At 37.8% G+C, this 17,485-nt stretch overlaps 1 protein-coding gene across 1 annotated transcript in view; it reads left to right on the plus strand.

Annotated features, from left to right (window-relative positions):
- Nucleotides 1-1,312: 1,312 nt before the first annotated feature.
- The window catches only part of PIK3C3 (phosphatidylinositol 3-kinase catalytic subunit type 3), a 71,515-nt gene continuing 55,342 nt past the window's right edge, over nt 1,313-17,485 (plus strand). Inside the window, exons 1-4 of the mRNA XM_070421071.1 lie at nt 1,313-1,430; nt 4,246-4,434; nt 7,766-7,909; nt 12,567-12,696. Of these exons, the coding sequence (XP_070277172.1) occupies nt 1,363-1,430; nt 4,246-4,434; nt 7,766-7,909; nt 12,567-12,696 (531 nt within the window). The 5' untranslated portion in view covers nt 1,313-1,362. The remainder of the gene's footprint in view (nt 1,431-4,245; nt 4,435-7,765; nt 7,910-12,566; nt 12,697-17,485) is intronic.

Raw genomic sequence — 17,485 nt, forward strand, 5'->3', positions numbered from 1 at the left:
TCATATCACCAATAATAATAACAAGGAATTATTAAACTCATTAATGTGTTAGGCACTAAAGGGGGCAGATATAGAAGTATACTGACACTCTATTCTTGCCTTCAAAGAGTTGAATCTAGTTGGAAATGAAGAGTAAAATTTTAGATAATATTAAATATTATAGAGACAAGCATTGTAGTTCAGAGGGTTTAGTAACCTGAGTTCTGGAGTCATTGCGGTCGAGTTCAGCCTTCAAAGCTACAGTGGGTCTGAATATACCCCGTGCAAATTGTTAGGTCGGAGGGAGCCCGGGATCGGATACATGCGGACATGGGATGAGACAATGGACTTCCTCTGGAATTTCTCACAGATCTGGAATCTCTCACGGGTCAGCGTGCCAGACACAGATACCTGCTTCTCCTTGAAGTTCACAGAGATCCCCGCACAAGATACTGACCCATTCCTGAATGTGCCGCCCACCCCCTGCGGCCGAGACTCCCTCAGTTGAATGTGTGATGATCCCTGCTGCGGGCACTTCCTCAGTTCAGGCCCCCGCCCTCACCAAACACCTGAATAAAGAGATGTCCCTCCCTCCCTGAAGTCCCGAAATTCACTGGCCCCACCTTTTGGGCCGGTGGGTCTCGCCCGAGAACGCAAATAAACTTCTCCTTTTTCTTTCTGATTCACTCGATTCTCTTTGCTTTCCTCGCCGCCGCTTTCCTGGGTCACCTAACACAAATAAGCACCCAACTGCTTTGTCCAAAGTAGCATAAATGCCAAAAGTGGAAATAATTTTTTTTTTTGCTTTTTGTCTAGTCCTTTCTTCACTCTTTATACCAGAAAGAGAAAATTGATACTTGAGAAAGCAAATTTTTTATTAAATCTACAAATTTGGGGAAGATCACTGAAATCTAAACTTGGCAAAATTCTAAGTCTTATGACTGTTCCTGGTTTAGCCTGTAGCCAGTGAAAGTTGCTACAATTATTTTTGAAACGCATTTTCTTCCGGATTGATTTTAGGAACAGCTCAAGCTCAAATGACAATTTTTTTTTATTTAAAAACAAACAAACAAACAAACAACAACAAAAAAGTTCTGTCCAAACAGGAAGAATACCGAAAGTCTGGGAAGCCACCAGATCGGCTGTGTTGCCGGAATTCTATTTACCTCTAAGCCAGACGGAAGACTGCTTTGCACATGCGCAGAAGGGACGCTTGGGCGGGGAGTTCCGGCGCGTTGGGTTGCGCTCCAGGCAGCGATTGGCTCCGCCCTGGCCGAGAGGCGGGACCGGAAGCGCCCGTGTTGTGGGACTCAGCTGGTTCAAACCCAGCGTCTTTCCAGCGCCGTGCTTCCCGCGGTCGGTGCTGCTCCGGGCGGAGGCGCGATGGGGGAGGCGGAGAAGTTCCACTACATCTACAGCTGTGACCTGGACATCAACGTGCGGCTCAAGATGTAAGAGGGCCTGGGGGCCGGGGCGGGGCTTGCTGGAGTTTGAGGAGAGGAGGCGGGGCCTGTGGGCTGAGGGTAGAAGATGGTTATTAGCCCGGAGGCCGGCCGGGGGCGGCGGGGAGAGCGGTGGCCGGGGCAGACGGGGGGACGCGGCTTGGAGGGGGCGCTGCGGCAGGAGGAGAGCGGTGGGAATAAGCCCCGAAGTCCAACGCGGTTTTACTTTCTCCCTAGCCTGTTGCTGCGCACAGCAACCTTTTGAGGGGTCACTCGTCCCATTTTGCAGGTGCAGAAATCTAGTCTCGGTAACGTCGCCCCGCAGGTGGTAATTGGAAGGTCTTTCCTTGAACCCGGGGCTGGGAGGTGGAGCAGAGACTGCAGAGTTCTGTAGACACGGGCAGATGTGGTAGCTGAGGATGAGATGAGCACATGGATGTGCAGTAGGAGCAGGAAGCACGGGAAGGGACAGAGGGTTGGGGTGACCCTCCGGACGGTCTGGCATTGTTTCGCTAGGGGCGCGGGGAGCGAGTCTAAGATGAGGGTGCCAGTTGCAAAGGGACCAGCAGATAGGAGAAAAGAGCCTTGCAGGGAAGCCTTGGGGCTTCGCTGTTGAAGGAAAGGCCCAGGGCATGACCTCTGGAGACGAGAGCAAGGGAACGGAGGTGGGGCGCAGGTAGAACCGAGTCGGAAATTCTGTCCACTTTAAGGCAGTCTTAGAGGAGTGTGTTCATACGCAAAAATTACCACAAATTATTCATCACAGTTATCACTGGTAATATGTCAGCAGTAAACCAATGATCCTCAGGCAGAGGGCTGCCTGCCTGCAGTGAATACATCTTCTCAGTTGTCAGGTGCACCTTTGAGTGACTGTTTCTTTTTCTTTGCAGAAGTTACATAAGACTCTGACACTTTGCTATTTGTTTTGGGTGATGGTAAAAACAGTATGTCAACAACTACACTGCCCATTTGTATAATACTTTATACACCCATTTAAGGTAATTTCTGCATCAAACTCCCCTAGATGCTTATACAGGTCCTGTACGTATACCATCATCTGGTACAGGGCTTTTTCCTTCAGTCTCATTCCTCTCAGTATTTCTTGGACATATTAATGTGTTTCTGGAACTTTTGAACATTAAAAGGAAAGAAAAACAAAAAGAATGGTCCATTATTAACAGATACACACATGGACTATTTCAAGGCAAAGATAAAGCATTAATCAGAAGTTTGGTAAAATTTGGTACTAACCATTTTTTAGCTTCTCAGACTGTCCTTGTTTTTTTTTTTTTTTGGCTGGCAGTATTAATTTAGAATCATAAAATCAGAGAATAGTAAATTCTTTAATTCTGTTTTTTCTCCCCACGCCTTTTAATCTATTTCTATGGTTTTAATAACAATTTGTTCTTTGATGTCCCTTTTCTTAGCACTGTAATTCAATATCAAATGGCCTATAAGACACGGTCACTTTAGATGTCCCCAAGCACTTTAAAAGTAACTTGTCCCAGATTGAGCACATCATTAGCTTACCCCTGTAACTCTGAACTTCCTATATTGTCTCACCCTGTTTTGGTGATTATTAGTAACATTCATCCAGTTTAAGACACAAAAATTTGAGTCATGCGACATCGTCTCTTACCTTCTCTATTAAATCATTCACAAGTTGTCTTGAATCTACTTGCCAAATATCTTTTCTATACCACTGCTCTAGCCTTAGCCTGTCTTTTTCCTTCATAATTTTTAATGAAAATCTAACTGATCTTGCTTTCAGTTGCACCTCTCCATTAGGTTCTGAAACTCCTGCCAATGGTGTCATAAATACCAATCCGACTGTGGTACTCTCATATCAAATAATTCAGTTAGATTTTTGAATGTTCATTGTGTAAGGCATTGGACTGAATTTGGTGACTGCTTAGCCTCATTGGCCCCCCTACTTTCCCTTCTCTAGCTTCTTCCTGCATGAGCTTTATGCTTTAACTATACCAAACAACTTGAAGTTCTCCAAACATACCATCTTCCTCTTTGCTTTGGTCTGTGCTGTTCTTGTTTATCTTTCTGGGACTTGGAACCCCCAAGTTCCCAGACTTTTTGATGTACAGTGTCTTTCTGTGGTGGGAAGAACATTGGCTTTGGCCTTGTCTGCCCTGGTTTTTATTCTCAGCTCTGTTACTTTGTGATCCTTGATCTCTGAGTCCCTGCTTCCTCATTTATAAAATGAGAACATGGTTACAATTTTGATTTCCAATTGGTGTTTCTACCTCTTTCATAGTTTCCTGTGCCTATCTTTTATCACTTTTAATTTAAAGAAATGATCAGAGAGTACATCCACGTAGTAAATAAATAAAAAAAAATGAAAGAATACAAAAAGAATATGCAAATAAAAGTAAGTTTTCACCCCAGAAACAAGGACTTAACATTTTCTTGTAGTGCTGTATTGTTTATCTTATCTTTCATTTCTGGGCCACTATGCCTAGTACAGTAAATGTTTTGAAAGAATAGATAAATAAGTGTTCAACTTGAAATTAATAAAAGTGAAACTAAGGCCTGGAAAGCTGGTGATGTCTGGAAGGTAGACCAAACGTTGATGACAGGATTTGAAATTAAGAAGCTTAAGATAGCGAAATATATTGATGAAGATAGAAATGATTGTAAGTGTGTTAGGATTTTAAGATTCCTTTACTAGATGTAAAAGTAACTTTAACTTCATATACAGGAAAATATTTGGGTAGCATGAGGTCACTGTGATGCAATCATAAACTTTGGTATTTGTTGCCTATATGCTTAAAAAATGTTTGTCTAAACATTATTGTTCTTATACTTCCAGAGGGAGTTTGGAAGGGAAGAGAGAACAAAAGAGTTATAAAGCTGTTCTAGAAGACCCAATGCTGAAGTTTTCAGGACTGTACCAGGAGACCTGCTCTGACCTTTATGTTACTTGTCAAGTTTTTGCAGAAGGGAAGCCTCTGGCCTTGCCAGTGAGAACATCCTACAAGGCATTTAGTACAAGATGGAAGTAAGTTGTTTTCTTGCATATGATGAGTTCCAGACTGTTCTCCAAAGTCTTTATAGATGTTTTAAGTATGATTTAGTAGTGATTACAGAGGAATTTAAAAAAATATTTAATACTTGTAAGGATTGATTGACCTAGATAGTTAAGATGGAAGTAAATTTGTTTGTATTCAGTATATTGACATATTTTTATGAGAACTTGACTCATTCACAAAATGACCCAAATCAAAAACACATTTTTATTGTATGAAACCAACTTTTTAAAAAATATATATATTTTATTGATTTGTTACAGAGAGGAAGGGAGAGGGATAGAGAGTTAGAAACATCGATGAGAGAGAAACATCGATCAGCTGCCTCCTGCACACCTCCTACTGGGATGTGCCTGCAACTAAGGTACATGACCTTGACCGGAATCAAACCTGGGACCTTTCAGTCCGCAGGCTGATGCTCTATCCACTGAGCCAAACTGGTTAGGGCTGAAACCAACTTTTTAAGCTCATGTTTTATTGAGATGGTCCATTAGCAAACCATTGTCAGGGTGCAAGGGACATTTAGTGAACATGAAGTTCCTGTTTTTCCAGAACCCACGATATCATGGGTCCTTAATTTAACCTCTTGATACTTCTTATTTGATAGGTTATATGGAGCAGTTTTAATGCTCAATCCATGAGTGTTGTTCAATACCCTGGTAGGCTAGCTGCAGGATACACAGTTGTACCTCCAGAAGGAGCTTATGCCCACAGTGCTCATGGAAGATAAGGTGTGCCACATGGACTGCCAGGCTCTGGTATTGAGGGTACAACCCTCTGTTCACCAAGCGCGGCCCAGCAGGCTGGGAAGTCTTTTTCAGAGAGAGCAGAAGCCTGAGCTCTGGTGATCTGGCTGCATTGAAACCAATTATTTAAATAATGTAATTTCTTTAGTAGTCTTTTTGTGAATAAACACACACACACAGAGAAGTATATATTTGTATATATACTTGTTATTCTGGAAATTTTCAAATTTGTAAAAGTAGAGTATAATAAGCTTCCAAGGCTCCATCACCCAGCTTTGATAATTACTAACTCGAGGCCAATCTTGTTTTATCTATACCCAGTGTTATTTTGAAGCAACAATACAAGAATTAACCACAGAATTCATAAGTAAGTGGAACAACAAATTGATGTGTGTGTGTGTCTCTCTCCTGCACCCCTTCCTCTCTAAAATCAATCAATAATAATAATAATAATAATAAATAAGTAAATAGTAAAGTACTAAAAAAGAAAAAAAGAACTCATGTTAGGTAAGGTAACAGTAGGATAGGCTTTTTACTTTGCACAGCCATCAATTTCTATAAGCACTTACTTAAGGTAAAATTCTCATTTGTAGATGTGGAATTCTGCAAATTTTAAAATTTTATATATGAAAATTATTGTGTAGGCAAGTGATTTAATTTTTAAAAAATTAAATATTCTTGTTCCATGATGGATTTAAAATGGCTTTAGAGAGACACATATACTAACAGCCTAACATAATTTAAAAATTCAAACGGGATTTAGGAGTCTATTAATCAGACTAGAGAATTAGTACAGTGGTCTGTGAGAGTAGGGGTGGGTGGGATTAGACCATCAAGAATCAGGCTTTAGATCTCGCAATGTTGTGGAAGTTTTATTAGGTGAATTTAGTCTTGAGCTTAATGAAGGTCAGTATAGGGATGATGCATGGGGAGGTGGAGAACAAAATGATATTCAAAATACACAATTTTCCGATGTTTGACCAGATCTTCCCATAATTCCTAAAATATGTAGAGCAGTTTTCAAACTGTATTTTAGCTGTAGATTTCATTTTCTTCAAAAGAACTCTTCTGCAGAAGCCCAGTATATAAAACAGGTTCAAGTACCATTGCTTTGATTAAAGCCTGGGGTTAGAGTGCAAAAGATTTAAGGCAAATGATTGCTTGATTATATATATTGTTTCTTTCTCAAAGGACAAAATATAGATGTGAGAATTTTCACAGTTTATTTTGGATATTGTCACTGGCTGACTTTCTTTAATTGTAAATTAATTAATTACAATTAATTAACCTCTGGTTAATTAACCTCTGGTTTGTTCATTGGCAGAAAATGCCACTGCTAGTATTTTCCTTTTCAGCGTAGTCCACCCTGTGGATAGTAATTAAATAAGTTTGTTCCTCTAGCTTTTTCAGGTGTGTGATTTATTTTTTCGAGACTTTTATGGAAGAAAAGAATGACTGATTCTCTTTTAAATGGCTAGCCAACTCTGATTTGCCTGTAGGTCCTTGAATTTATATGGTGGATATAAATTATTTGTCCTTTAAGTTTTTGAAAGTTCTGTTTAATATGCTGAGCTGAATAAAGAGTAAAAAAAATAACAACAACAAAAAAACCCCAGCTGTGCTGTCATTACTATATGAAGAACAAACATTCTTTAGGAAAATCATATATACAAACATTCTTTAAAAGCATAAAAAAAAACTAATAGGTAAGCATTATCAGTATTAATGAAATAACTTGAGGAATAGAAAAAACTCACGTAAGAAAATGTGACATTGCTGTCCAGAGCTGTCTGGTAACTTCATGTTACAAAGTAGTAGGTAGTCTACTTTGACCTTTCTAAGGCTTTTGTTTTCTGCCTTATTGAAGCACATTGTAGGGCCTTGTTATCCTCAGCATCACTTTGAATGTATTATGAGTAATTTTTTAAAAATATATATTTTATTGATTTTTTACAGAGAGGAAGGGAGAGGGATAGAGAGTTACAAACATCAATGAGAGAAATATCGATCAGCTGCCTCCTGCACACATCCTACTGGGGATGTGCCCGCAACCAAGGTACATGCCCTTGACCGGAATTGAACCTGGGACCTTTCAGTCCGCAGGCCGACGCTCTATTCACTGAGCCAAACCAGTTAGGGCAGTAATTTTGATTTTTTTCTTTTCATACTACAAAACCTGTGTTCCGGGGAATGCTTATATGAAATCACAGTTTGGTTCAAAACAAGTTTGGTTATAACCAGGTTTAAGTGGTTTCCCAGATTATTATTAGCCATTATCATATTTCTTGTGTCTTAGTGATATTGTCTGAGATTTTTTATTAAAGGATTTACCGGTGTTGTTTTTCTGTGAGTTTTTTTTTTTTAAACTTTTTCATGTATTCTATATTTAAAATTGAAGTTGCTTAGAGCGAAACTAAGGTAACTCGCATTATTTTTTGTAGTACTAACTTAATCTTTGAGGCATTTTTTTTCTGGCCAAATCTTCTGGCATGGTTTGTTAATTTAAAAGAAAGTTTTAAATATATAATATATGCTTATGTTGACTTTATTTCCATAGCTGGAATGAATGGCTAAAACTGCCTGTGAAGTACCCTGACCTGCCCAGGAATGCCCAAGTGGCCCTGACTATATGGGATGTGTATGGGCCAGGAAAGGCAGTGCCTGTAGGTGGGACAACGGTTTCGCTCTTTGGAAAATACGGGTAAGCATTCTCTTCTAATATTTAGGGATGTTGTAGTTTCTCATCCTTTTTCTTTTTGGGAAGTTCATGCCAGTCTGGTTCTCTGTGTGTACATGTTTGGTACATGATTCCATAATTCTTGAGACTGAATTTCGTATAGGATATACAGACAGATTAATTAAGAAACACAATTTATATTACTCTACCGTTAGTTACTGGTAATGTGATTCCTATTAGAAAATAGTATTGGAAATTAGAATCTTTCTTTTAGGAAAAAAGACTATGTGGCATATACTGTGAGAGCTTTGTTTTTCTGCTTTGTCATAATAGTGATAAAAAGGACAATGAGCAGGGTTAAAAAGCACTAATTTGCTAATAGTGGTAATGACTATAATAGAACAGTTGTTAATTCTGTTTTTAAAGATTTACAGATAATAGAAGTTTATTGTGAAAAAACACAACCCATATTTCTATCCCTTTTGTTGATATTCTTTTACTCTTTCTGAGTATATTAATTGGAATTTTTCTTTGAAGAACTTGATCTTTTATCAAGTTTAAGAATGAGTTGGTACCCTGGTAACCTGCAAAAGTAATTGATGATTTTTGTTTTTTGTCTTTACGTTTTGTCAGGAACTTGTAGTCTTAAACATTTTTGGAATGTTTCCATTGCTATCTTCAAGCTTTATAATGTTCAGAAACTCCCATTTTTGGTCAATCGGAGCCCCTTCAAGTTGACCCATGTCCTTTGTAATCATAAGTAGCTTCTGTGCTTTTTGGCAGATAAGCTATTCCAGGCTCCTTGGGCAATTTTCTGCCCCAAACTTGGTTTCTCTGAACACATCAGATGTTAGATACAAATGAAACATGTTAGCGAGCAGCTCTGATGCTGAGGAATTACCTCCCTTAGAGCAGGGTTTCTCAAAAATGAGTCATTGACTTACCACTTTCAGAATTCCTGCATATATCTATATTAAATACATTCAGTCTTATTTACTTGGTATTTTTATTTAAACCAGCTCACTCTTTTTACTTCCATTTAATTGAAAGCAACATTTTAATATCTTGGTGTACATGGAAAATAAGTGTTATTTAACTTTGGTGGGTAATGACAAAAATAAATACAATGAAAATAACTATGTTACTAAATATTACAACTTTAAGAAAAAAAAAAAACCCTAAGAAACACAAATGATAGTAAATCTGTTTGCTTTGCAAATATGTATATGATACCTAACCAAAAAAATCCTTTAATTAGAATGGTCTGTGTCTAGTCAGATATAAGGGGATATTCAGCTCACTGTCACTTTATTTAAGGTAAAGATAAGGTTTTACATCAACATTTCATTTTACACCTATATGGTAGTAGGGCACTTATTCAAACGATACCATTAGGTAGTAATAGAGCTCTATGGACACTCTGAGCAGTGGGGAAGAAATGTGAAAAACCTGTCCTATTCCCTCTAGGCTGATGCTTCTACTGACCATCTCAGAAAAAGGAATTCAAAGAAAGCCTATTATGCAACTAAAATACCTCCTTTTTCTCTCTGTGCCCTGGGCCTTTCCTTGGGGGTGAACTTGGTTTCATGGGAGACAAGCCCAGGGAGTCCCTGGCATGGCCTTGCCCTTCCTGTGCAGCTTTGGATTGTGGAGGCATGGGACATTCAGGATGTTCAGGGGCTACAGCAGAGTGCAAACATGGACTGTACTCCTGCACAGCTGTGTGTGGTGCTGCTGACATCCAGGGTGAGAACGCAGCAGGAGGCTTCTGGGTGGCCTTGGCATGATGCCTGTGCAACTTTCTTCCACCTGCCATTAAAAGCCATGCCATGTGCCTCCACATTCTCATGACTTAGGCAAGTGGTAGTTTCCTCAAATGTTTCTTAAACAATGAAATAACACCACATGCTCCCCACCTTGTTCCCTAAGTAGCTTTTAAAAGGGTTCCTCAAAATGCCTAGTAGTTGCATTATAGTATTCGGAGTCTTGTGACTGTCAATATCTGTTTTGTATACTTGAGTCAGTGTGAAGCAGTACTTCTTGGAGAATAGTGTAATTAATAATTGAAAGACTAATCTGTTAGAATATGGTTAGAATAAATTGTCCTCATTCTGAATGTCTAGCTTGTGAGATTTCTAAGGAGGTGAGGAATGGATTGATCGTTAGATTGGATTGGCAAAGAACTACAGGCAAGCTGCAGATTTCTCTTGCAGATGTTTTTTTCCAAATGTGAACTCGGAGGTCTGGGCAGTTGCTGCTACAGCGGCTTGGCATGGGAGCTGGAGCAGCAGCAGCAGCTGTTGCTGGGGCCTCTGCAGGCATCTGAAGGGGATCCTGCTGTGCTGTTCCTTTTGTCTTGCCTGCTTGGCTTAATTTCCCAAGTGGACAGGATGCTCTGAGCATCTTCTGGCTTGCCACCTGGAGGCTGTGTAACTCTCTACAAAGTTTCCATTAGTGTCAAAAGAAAGTAATACGTTCACTTGATCATTTGAGTCACTTGCTACCACCCCTGCCCTCCATGTCCCCTGTCCTTAAATCTTCTCTCCAGATCCATCCCAAGGCACCTAAATCATTTACTAAACTGACTTCCTGCCAAACGTACTTATTTTTTATTTAAGTTCAGCCAGTCAAAGTATTCACTGGGGTATAGGGAGGTGGAGAAAAAGGAGGGAGACCATCCTTTGTTTCTGAAGGTACATTTAAGGGTAATCATTTAAAGTGATGTTGCTGCCTCACTGTACCTAGTTTCTTAGAGTCTAAGCAGGTCTGCTTGATGTTGAATCTAATACTCAGTTGAAAGGGAATGAAAATGAACTTTATGAAAGGCTTGTATATGTGTGTTTTTTGTAATGTAAATTTTTTTGAAAGCTCTAACATGGTAAATATTAAGATTTTTGGTTCTTTACTACAAGTCAGTGCATTTGTTTTGGGCCTATAAGGTAAACTTTCACAGCTATGGTTGCTGGATATTACCTGTTTACTGCCAACCTTAGAGCTAAACCTTGCAACAGATACGGTCTTTAATCTTACTGTGCTCATGAGCTTGCAGCTATCCTTTATAGTTCCCAGTCTAAATGTTTATGGCATCATTACTTTGCATAATGTTCAGTGAAAATCCTCTTTATTACTCCAGGAAAATCTGTGAAGAAAGTTTCCATTAGTCAAAGCGTGATAATAATAGTTTTTAAAATGTATGTAAAACTTTTAAAGTGTAATGTTTTTAAAGATCAAGAAAATACATCAATATATATGCAACGTGTACCTTACTTTAAAAAATACTTAATGTGAGAACAAAATGCTTTGGGCTTGCCTATTCACCTGCACACACTTACAGTCTTATTCTTTCCACCGCAATTGGCAGCTTGCTCTTTCAGCTTTGGGGCGATGCTATTTTAGGAGATATATTGTCTGAACAGTTTTGTTAAAAAAACAAACACAAAAAAACACACCATACACTTAAAAAAGAAAGAACACATTAACAAAAGACTTTCTTTATTTTTACCTCCCTCCCCTATAAAAAAAAAATCAAATAAAACCACTCAGAAACGACAGTAGCATATCTGTAAGAACACAGTTTTCCAAACTTCCTTTATGCAGTGGTTCTCAACCTTCCTAATGCCGAGACCCTTTAATACAGTTCCTCATGTTGTGGTGACCCCCAATTTCATTGTTACAAATTGAACATAATTAAAGCATAGTGATTAATCACAAAAACAATATGTAATTATATATGTGTTTTCTGATGGTCTTAAGCAACCCCTGTGAAAGGGTCGTTTGACCCCCAAAGGGGTTGCGACCCACAGATTGAGAACCGCTGCTTTATGGGTTTGTTCAACCTGTATTCTACATCTTAGTAGTTTTTTGAAGGAAACAGGACAATCAAAGATTATAAAGTGTTTCACTTTAAAGCAGATGATCAAACTTAGATTGAAGTTCTGATTATATATTTTGTAGACATGGGAACTTTTTCTTGTATAAATCCACTATTGTATTTCCCATTAGGCATTGCTCTTACAGAAAAGAAGACAGGAGGATCAACCTGTACCTAGTGAAAAAGATAACATTAGTTAACATTATTGAATACTTATTATGTGGCAGGTACTAATGAAGTACTTTTTACTTGTGCTGATGTGTTTAATTTTTCTAATAGCCCTGTGAGATACAGGTACTCTTTATAATCCCACTTTATAGATTAGGAAACTGAGGCACAGAGAAGTTAAGCAATTTACCCAAGGTCACCCCAGCAGTTTGACTGTGCAATCTACTATGCTGACTTGTCATGTAAAGTAGACAGTTATGTAATTATTTAAATTTTGTTTCAGTCATTGTAAATGTGACATTCCTTCATTGGGTCGCAATTTGATCTCCATTATTTCAAGATCTCCACTGAAGTTATGAAGGGTGTATGGCCCATTAGGATCCTTCTATTTGTCCAGTCTACCTTTAGGATCTCTGTAAAAGTTGACTGCTTAGAGGAGAAGAGAATGGCTTGGAGGTGAAAAGCAGTGTGACATGGGTTTTAGCTGCTTAGTTAATTGCATTGCAACTCACTGGAGGCTTAAAGGTTGGCAAGAGAGACATGCATTTCCTAGAGTGGAATTCTCTCTGTTTAGGGATTTAAAATTTCCTGTAATGAACTGCATTAATTTACTTCTGCCCTGAACATTCTCTTTTTGCCTAGCATGTTTCGTCAAGGGATGCATGACTTGAAAGTCTGGCCTAATGTAGAAGCAGATGGGTCAGAACCCACAAAAACTCCTGGCAGAACAAGCAGTACACTCTCAGAAGATCAGATGAGCCGCCTTGCCAAGGTAAAAATATAAACTTTTCCAACTGGTGGGAAGCTCTGAATGATGTCTAATGTAGTATAAGTTAACCTTTTGAATTCTGTCAGATTATTTTTTTTTAAATTTAGATTTAATTTTTTAATAGTAGCTTTATTGAAATATAATCCATATATCATAAAATTCACTCTTGAAAAGTATACAGTAACTTAAGTTTTAGTAAATTCTGAGGTGTGCAATCATCACCACTATTTAATATCAGAACATTTTCATCAAAAATGTAACCATGTACCCAATAGCAGTCATTCCCCATTCCCTCCTCCCTCCTGCCCCTGGAACTTCTTGTCTTTCTGTCTTTGTGAATTTTCCTATTCTGGACATTTCATACAAATGGAATCATACATTGTGTGGCCTTTCGTGTCTGTAATCCCATCAGATTAGAGAATGGGGAGTTTTTGGTGATATTTTCAAGATGAACTTATTTTTGGTGACAGTCTTAAAGATGCCACGTGTTACATGCTAGAGAACCTTACGTTGTTTGGAATTGAAGATTACTTAGTCTAAATTGTCCTCTCTCCACTCCCACTCCTGTTTTTGTAAGAAGACTGAGTTTTGTAAGAAGACTTTATCTTTCAAAATTGTTTTACTGAAGTGTTTTTATTTAGGAATACAAAAGCTAAGCTCAAATCTGAGCTTAAGTCAGAACAAAATAACTTTTGTCAATATCTGTTCCCAAAGCACTATGCTAAATACTATTTGAAGATCCTTTTTGGTACAATACACTTTTAAAAACTGGGAAAGCAAATGTATGCTTATGATTCTATTTTTATACAAAAGGAACAGAAATTGTAGATGTAATACTTTATATTTTACACACTCTCACTTTAAGACAAGAAATGAGTATACAAATAGATGAGGTTTATGGGGATAGAATGGAATGGTTTGTTTCCTGTTGCACTTTTGATTTTCCAGCCAGTGAATTTACTATGCCTGTTTCTAATTGTCGAGAAGGCATTTGGTATAAGAGTAACAAGGTGTACATAAATCTTAATAATACGACAGCATAGTTATCGTACATTGTACCCACGAGCCAAAATAAATAGCATAGTGACAGTTTTCAAACTGTAATGTAAGAAAGTTTATTCAGTTATAGTACTGCCTAAGTCTTGACTGCCTGGGGATAATGGCACAAGAGGACTGTGAAATGAAGATGAACTATTTAAATGGCCTGTGAAAACATGGTGTTAGATGATTATTAAACAAAGAACCTCAAACCCAAACTGGATTAAATATTCTTCTTCTGATTTATTGCTCAGCTATGCAAATAGAATTATAACCACAATATGAATAACTGAAGTTTAAAAGCCTTACTTCTAGGTTTAACAATTTAAAAATCAAATCCTTTCAGAAGAAGAATTTTAATGGAATTAACCTCTCTAATGATTGTACATCATTTTGTGAACATGTGTAGTTTTCCTTTGAGGAAAAATGAGTGTGAGAAAAGGAGACAAAACTGAATAATCTTTGGTTTAGTTCAGGGGTCCTCAAACTTTTTAAACGGTGTCAGTTCACTGTCCCTCAGACCATTGGAGGGCTGGACTATAGTTTAAAAAAAAACTATGAACAAATTCCTATGCACACTGCACATATCTTATTTTGAAGTAAAAAAACAAAACAGGAACAAATACAATATTTGTATTTGCATGTGGCCTGCGGGCCGTAGTTTGAGGACCCCTGGTTTAGTTAAGTTTATATAACTGGATTTCTTAGACTTATTGGGAACAGGAAGAAATTAACATAGTACAATCGCCTCCCCCCTGCCCCCACATTTCCCTCATTATTTTCTCTTTCCCATCTCTAAATTGCCCTAATAATTTTTTTTAAAATATGTTTTATTGATTTTCTACAAAGAGGAAGGGAGAGGGATAGAGGATTAGAAACATCGATGAGAGAGAAACATCGATCAGCCGCCTCCTGCACGCCCCCCACTGGGGATGCGCCCGCAACCAAGGTACATGCCCTTGACCAGAATCGAACCTGGGACCTTTCAGTCCGCAGGCTGACGCTCTATCCACTGAGGCAAACCAGTTCTGGCTGCCCTAATAATTTTTATTAATATAAATATTTCTGGGGTTTTTTTGGGGGGGGGGTGGGGGGAATAAATACGTATTTCTGTTTTAATTGATTTGTGAAAATAAAGGCCAGATTTTTGGGACATTCATTACACTTTCATTGTCCATGACCCAGCCTTTTAATGATTGTGGCCTTGAGCAGATCTGCCCATTGTTCCCATCTGCTCTGTTTTTCAGCTTGTCATATTTTAAGAGTTTTATGACTAGGATGCATACCCACCTGGGGTTTTGGATGTGACTACCAAGCTTTAGTGTTTGATTTATACTTGAATCCATGTCTTTAGACATGAAAGGTTAGTGCAAAAGCATGCTTCTCTACTGTCTCCTTTTCATTTTAGCATCTCTGCTTGATGCCTTTGGAATGTGCTTTAGTTTCTGTCAATTTGATTAAGAGGCCGCAAAGAGAAAGTAAAAACTAGATGAAAAATGTTTTGTGGTCTGAGTGATACAGATAGGTGGGGGAATGTTGAACGGTGTGTAAGTGAGCATTGGTACAGTGACGTAGTGTAAGATGTGATGTTTTAGACTGGCCTTCAAATTGCCTGCATGGGGTCACTCTGGTTCAGGCTCCAGACCTCATTTTATAGCAGTGGGAGCTGGATTTTTCTAGTACATCCAGAAATAACTAGTTATATTGAGAAAAGGTTCATGTCAATCAATTCAAATGGTTATTTACAATTTAGAGCTGTAATAGTCACAATTCACATGTGGCAATTTAAGTTTAAGTTCATTAAAATTAAATAAAATTCAGAATTTTATGTTACCATAGTTACATTGTCATAATCACACTTTAAGTGCTCACTAGCCACATGTGGCTAGCAGCTACCCATTGGACAATGAAGAAATGGAATCTTTTCATTATTGCCGAAAGTGCGATTGGATAGCACTGGCCTAGAGTGCCATTTTACTAATTTGTAATGGATGAGTAACCATATTATTGTCTTCCTGGTAATCAGGTTATTTGTGTCTACTACACAGGACACCATTTTTCAATACCTTGGAAATTAAGTTAGTCTTCAGGAGATTGCTGATTCTTAGTGAACCATCAAGCATGAGCTACCCTGAAGGAACCAGAAAGTTGTGTGAGATATTTCTCTCATTTTGAAGGAAGTGTTAAAAAGGCTTTCTCTCTTGACATTATCTTTCTAGTTGCAGGATTACTTGAACCTGCTGTCTGCACAATATGGTAGGAACTTCAGGGTACAGACATGTGAGAACCCTTTACTAAGGATAAAAGTCAAGTAGAACAGATGCTGCCCTAGCAGTTGGTTAGAGAGTATTGTCCCCATATGCCAAGGTTGTGGGTTCGATCTCTGGTAAGGGCACATATAAGAACCAACCAATAAATGCATAAGTAAGTGCAACAACAAAGCTCTCTCTTCCTTTCCCTCTCCCTCTCCCTCTCCCTCTCCCTCTCCCCCTCCCTCTCCCCCTCCCTCCCTCTCTTTCTCCCTCTCTCCCTTCTTTCTCAAATCATTTTTTTTTTAACTTAGAAGAACAGATGCTGATACACTTATAGAAACATTTTAGGAGCCACACAGAGAAAGCAGTTGCTAGTTTCTTTGTGTGAACAGCTAGAAAGTTAGTATTGGTAAAGAAGTCTCTTTTATTCAGTTCATTTAGATGAATCTAGAAAAGGGAAAAGATTAATTAGAAAATAAGGTTGGCAAATGTTTTGGCTTTAAGAAATATGATTTAAGAAATGAGTTTTGTTATAAGCTGGACATCATTTTTTGTTACAAATACTTGAATAGATTCAAATTGATTATTTATGTGGATTTTAAATTCTGTATGTATTCTATAGTTAGATTTTAGAGAAATGGGGAACATGGAATTATTCAAGGAGATGTTTTGAAAAATAGAGGCATTACCTTTCTTTTTATGTTTTTAAAATTAATAGAACTATCAAAACTGGTGGAAGATTTAAATAGTAATAAGTTACATTATAACTGGGTAGAAAGATTGGTAGTCAAAAGACCTGATTTATAGCTCTGACACTGGCTCATTGAATAACCAGTTACTTCTGTACTTGTGAGTATTTTTTATTGAAGTGTGGGTAGTTGGGCTCTCTTTTCCCTATTTATAAGAATCATAATTATACCATTATTAACATTTTTTAGCTATTCTGAAAAAGAAACAACCTCAGAGCAGTTTGTTCATAGTATAGCACGTTAAGTGTACTCTTCTTGGGTTCTGAATACATTTCTACCTTGAAGCAGCTATGTGAGAAAACATTCATGTAAAAGTAGTATAATAGAACACATTATTTAGTAAGATCTATTAAAAATCTTTTTCCTCCTTTTAATGACATAGTTTACTATTTTCAGAATATAATACTGATTCCCTAGAGATAGTTTTGAGTTTATGTTAGGGCTTTTCTAGGGAAGTTATTATTCTTTGTAATATCTGTACTTGATTAGGTCTCCTCACCTAAGTGTCAGTTTTTCCATAGTGATAATGATTTAACTTGATAATCTTTATTTTTCTAACTTCCTACCAGTTCACTTATGAACTGATATTAGTTATGGTATAAACAGTGTATGTAATGCAGTATTGGACTAAATTGGATAGAAAAGTCTCATTTTGTTTTATTTTCTTTCTCAATGTTTGTAAATGAAAATAATAACAGATTATGATGACCGATGCTGAAATTATTCAAACTATGAAACTTGCTTAGTAGCAAC

Source organism: Myotis yumanensis, unplaced genomic scaffold (genome assembly GCF_028538775.1).
Source record: "Myotis yumanensis isolate MYYU_CA2020_CCGP unplaced genomic scaffold, mMyoYum1.0.hap1 SCAF_7, whole genome shotgun sequence".
Taxonomy (NCBI): Eukaryota; Metazoa; Chordata; class Mammalia; order Chiroptera; family Vespertilionidae; genus Myotis; species Myotis yumanensis.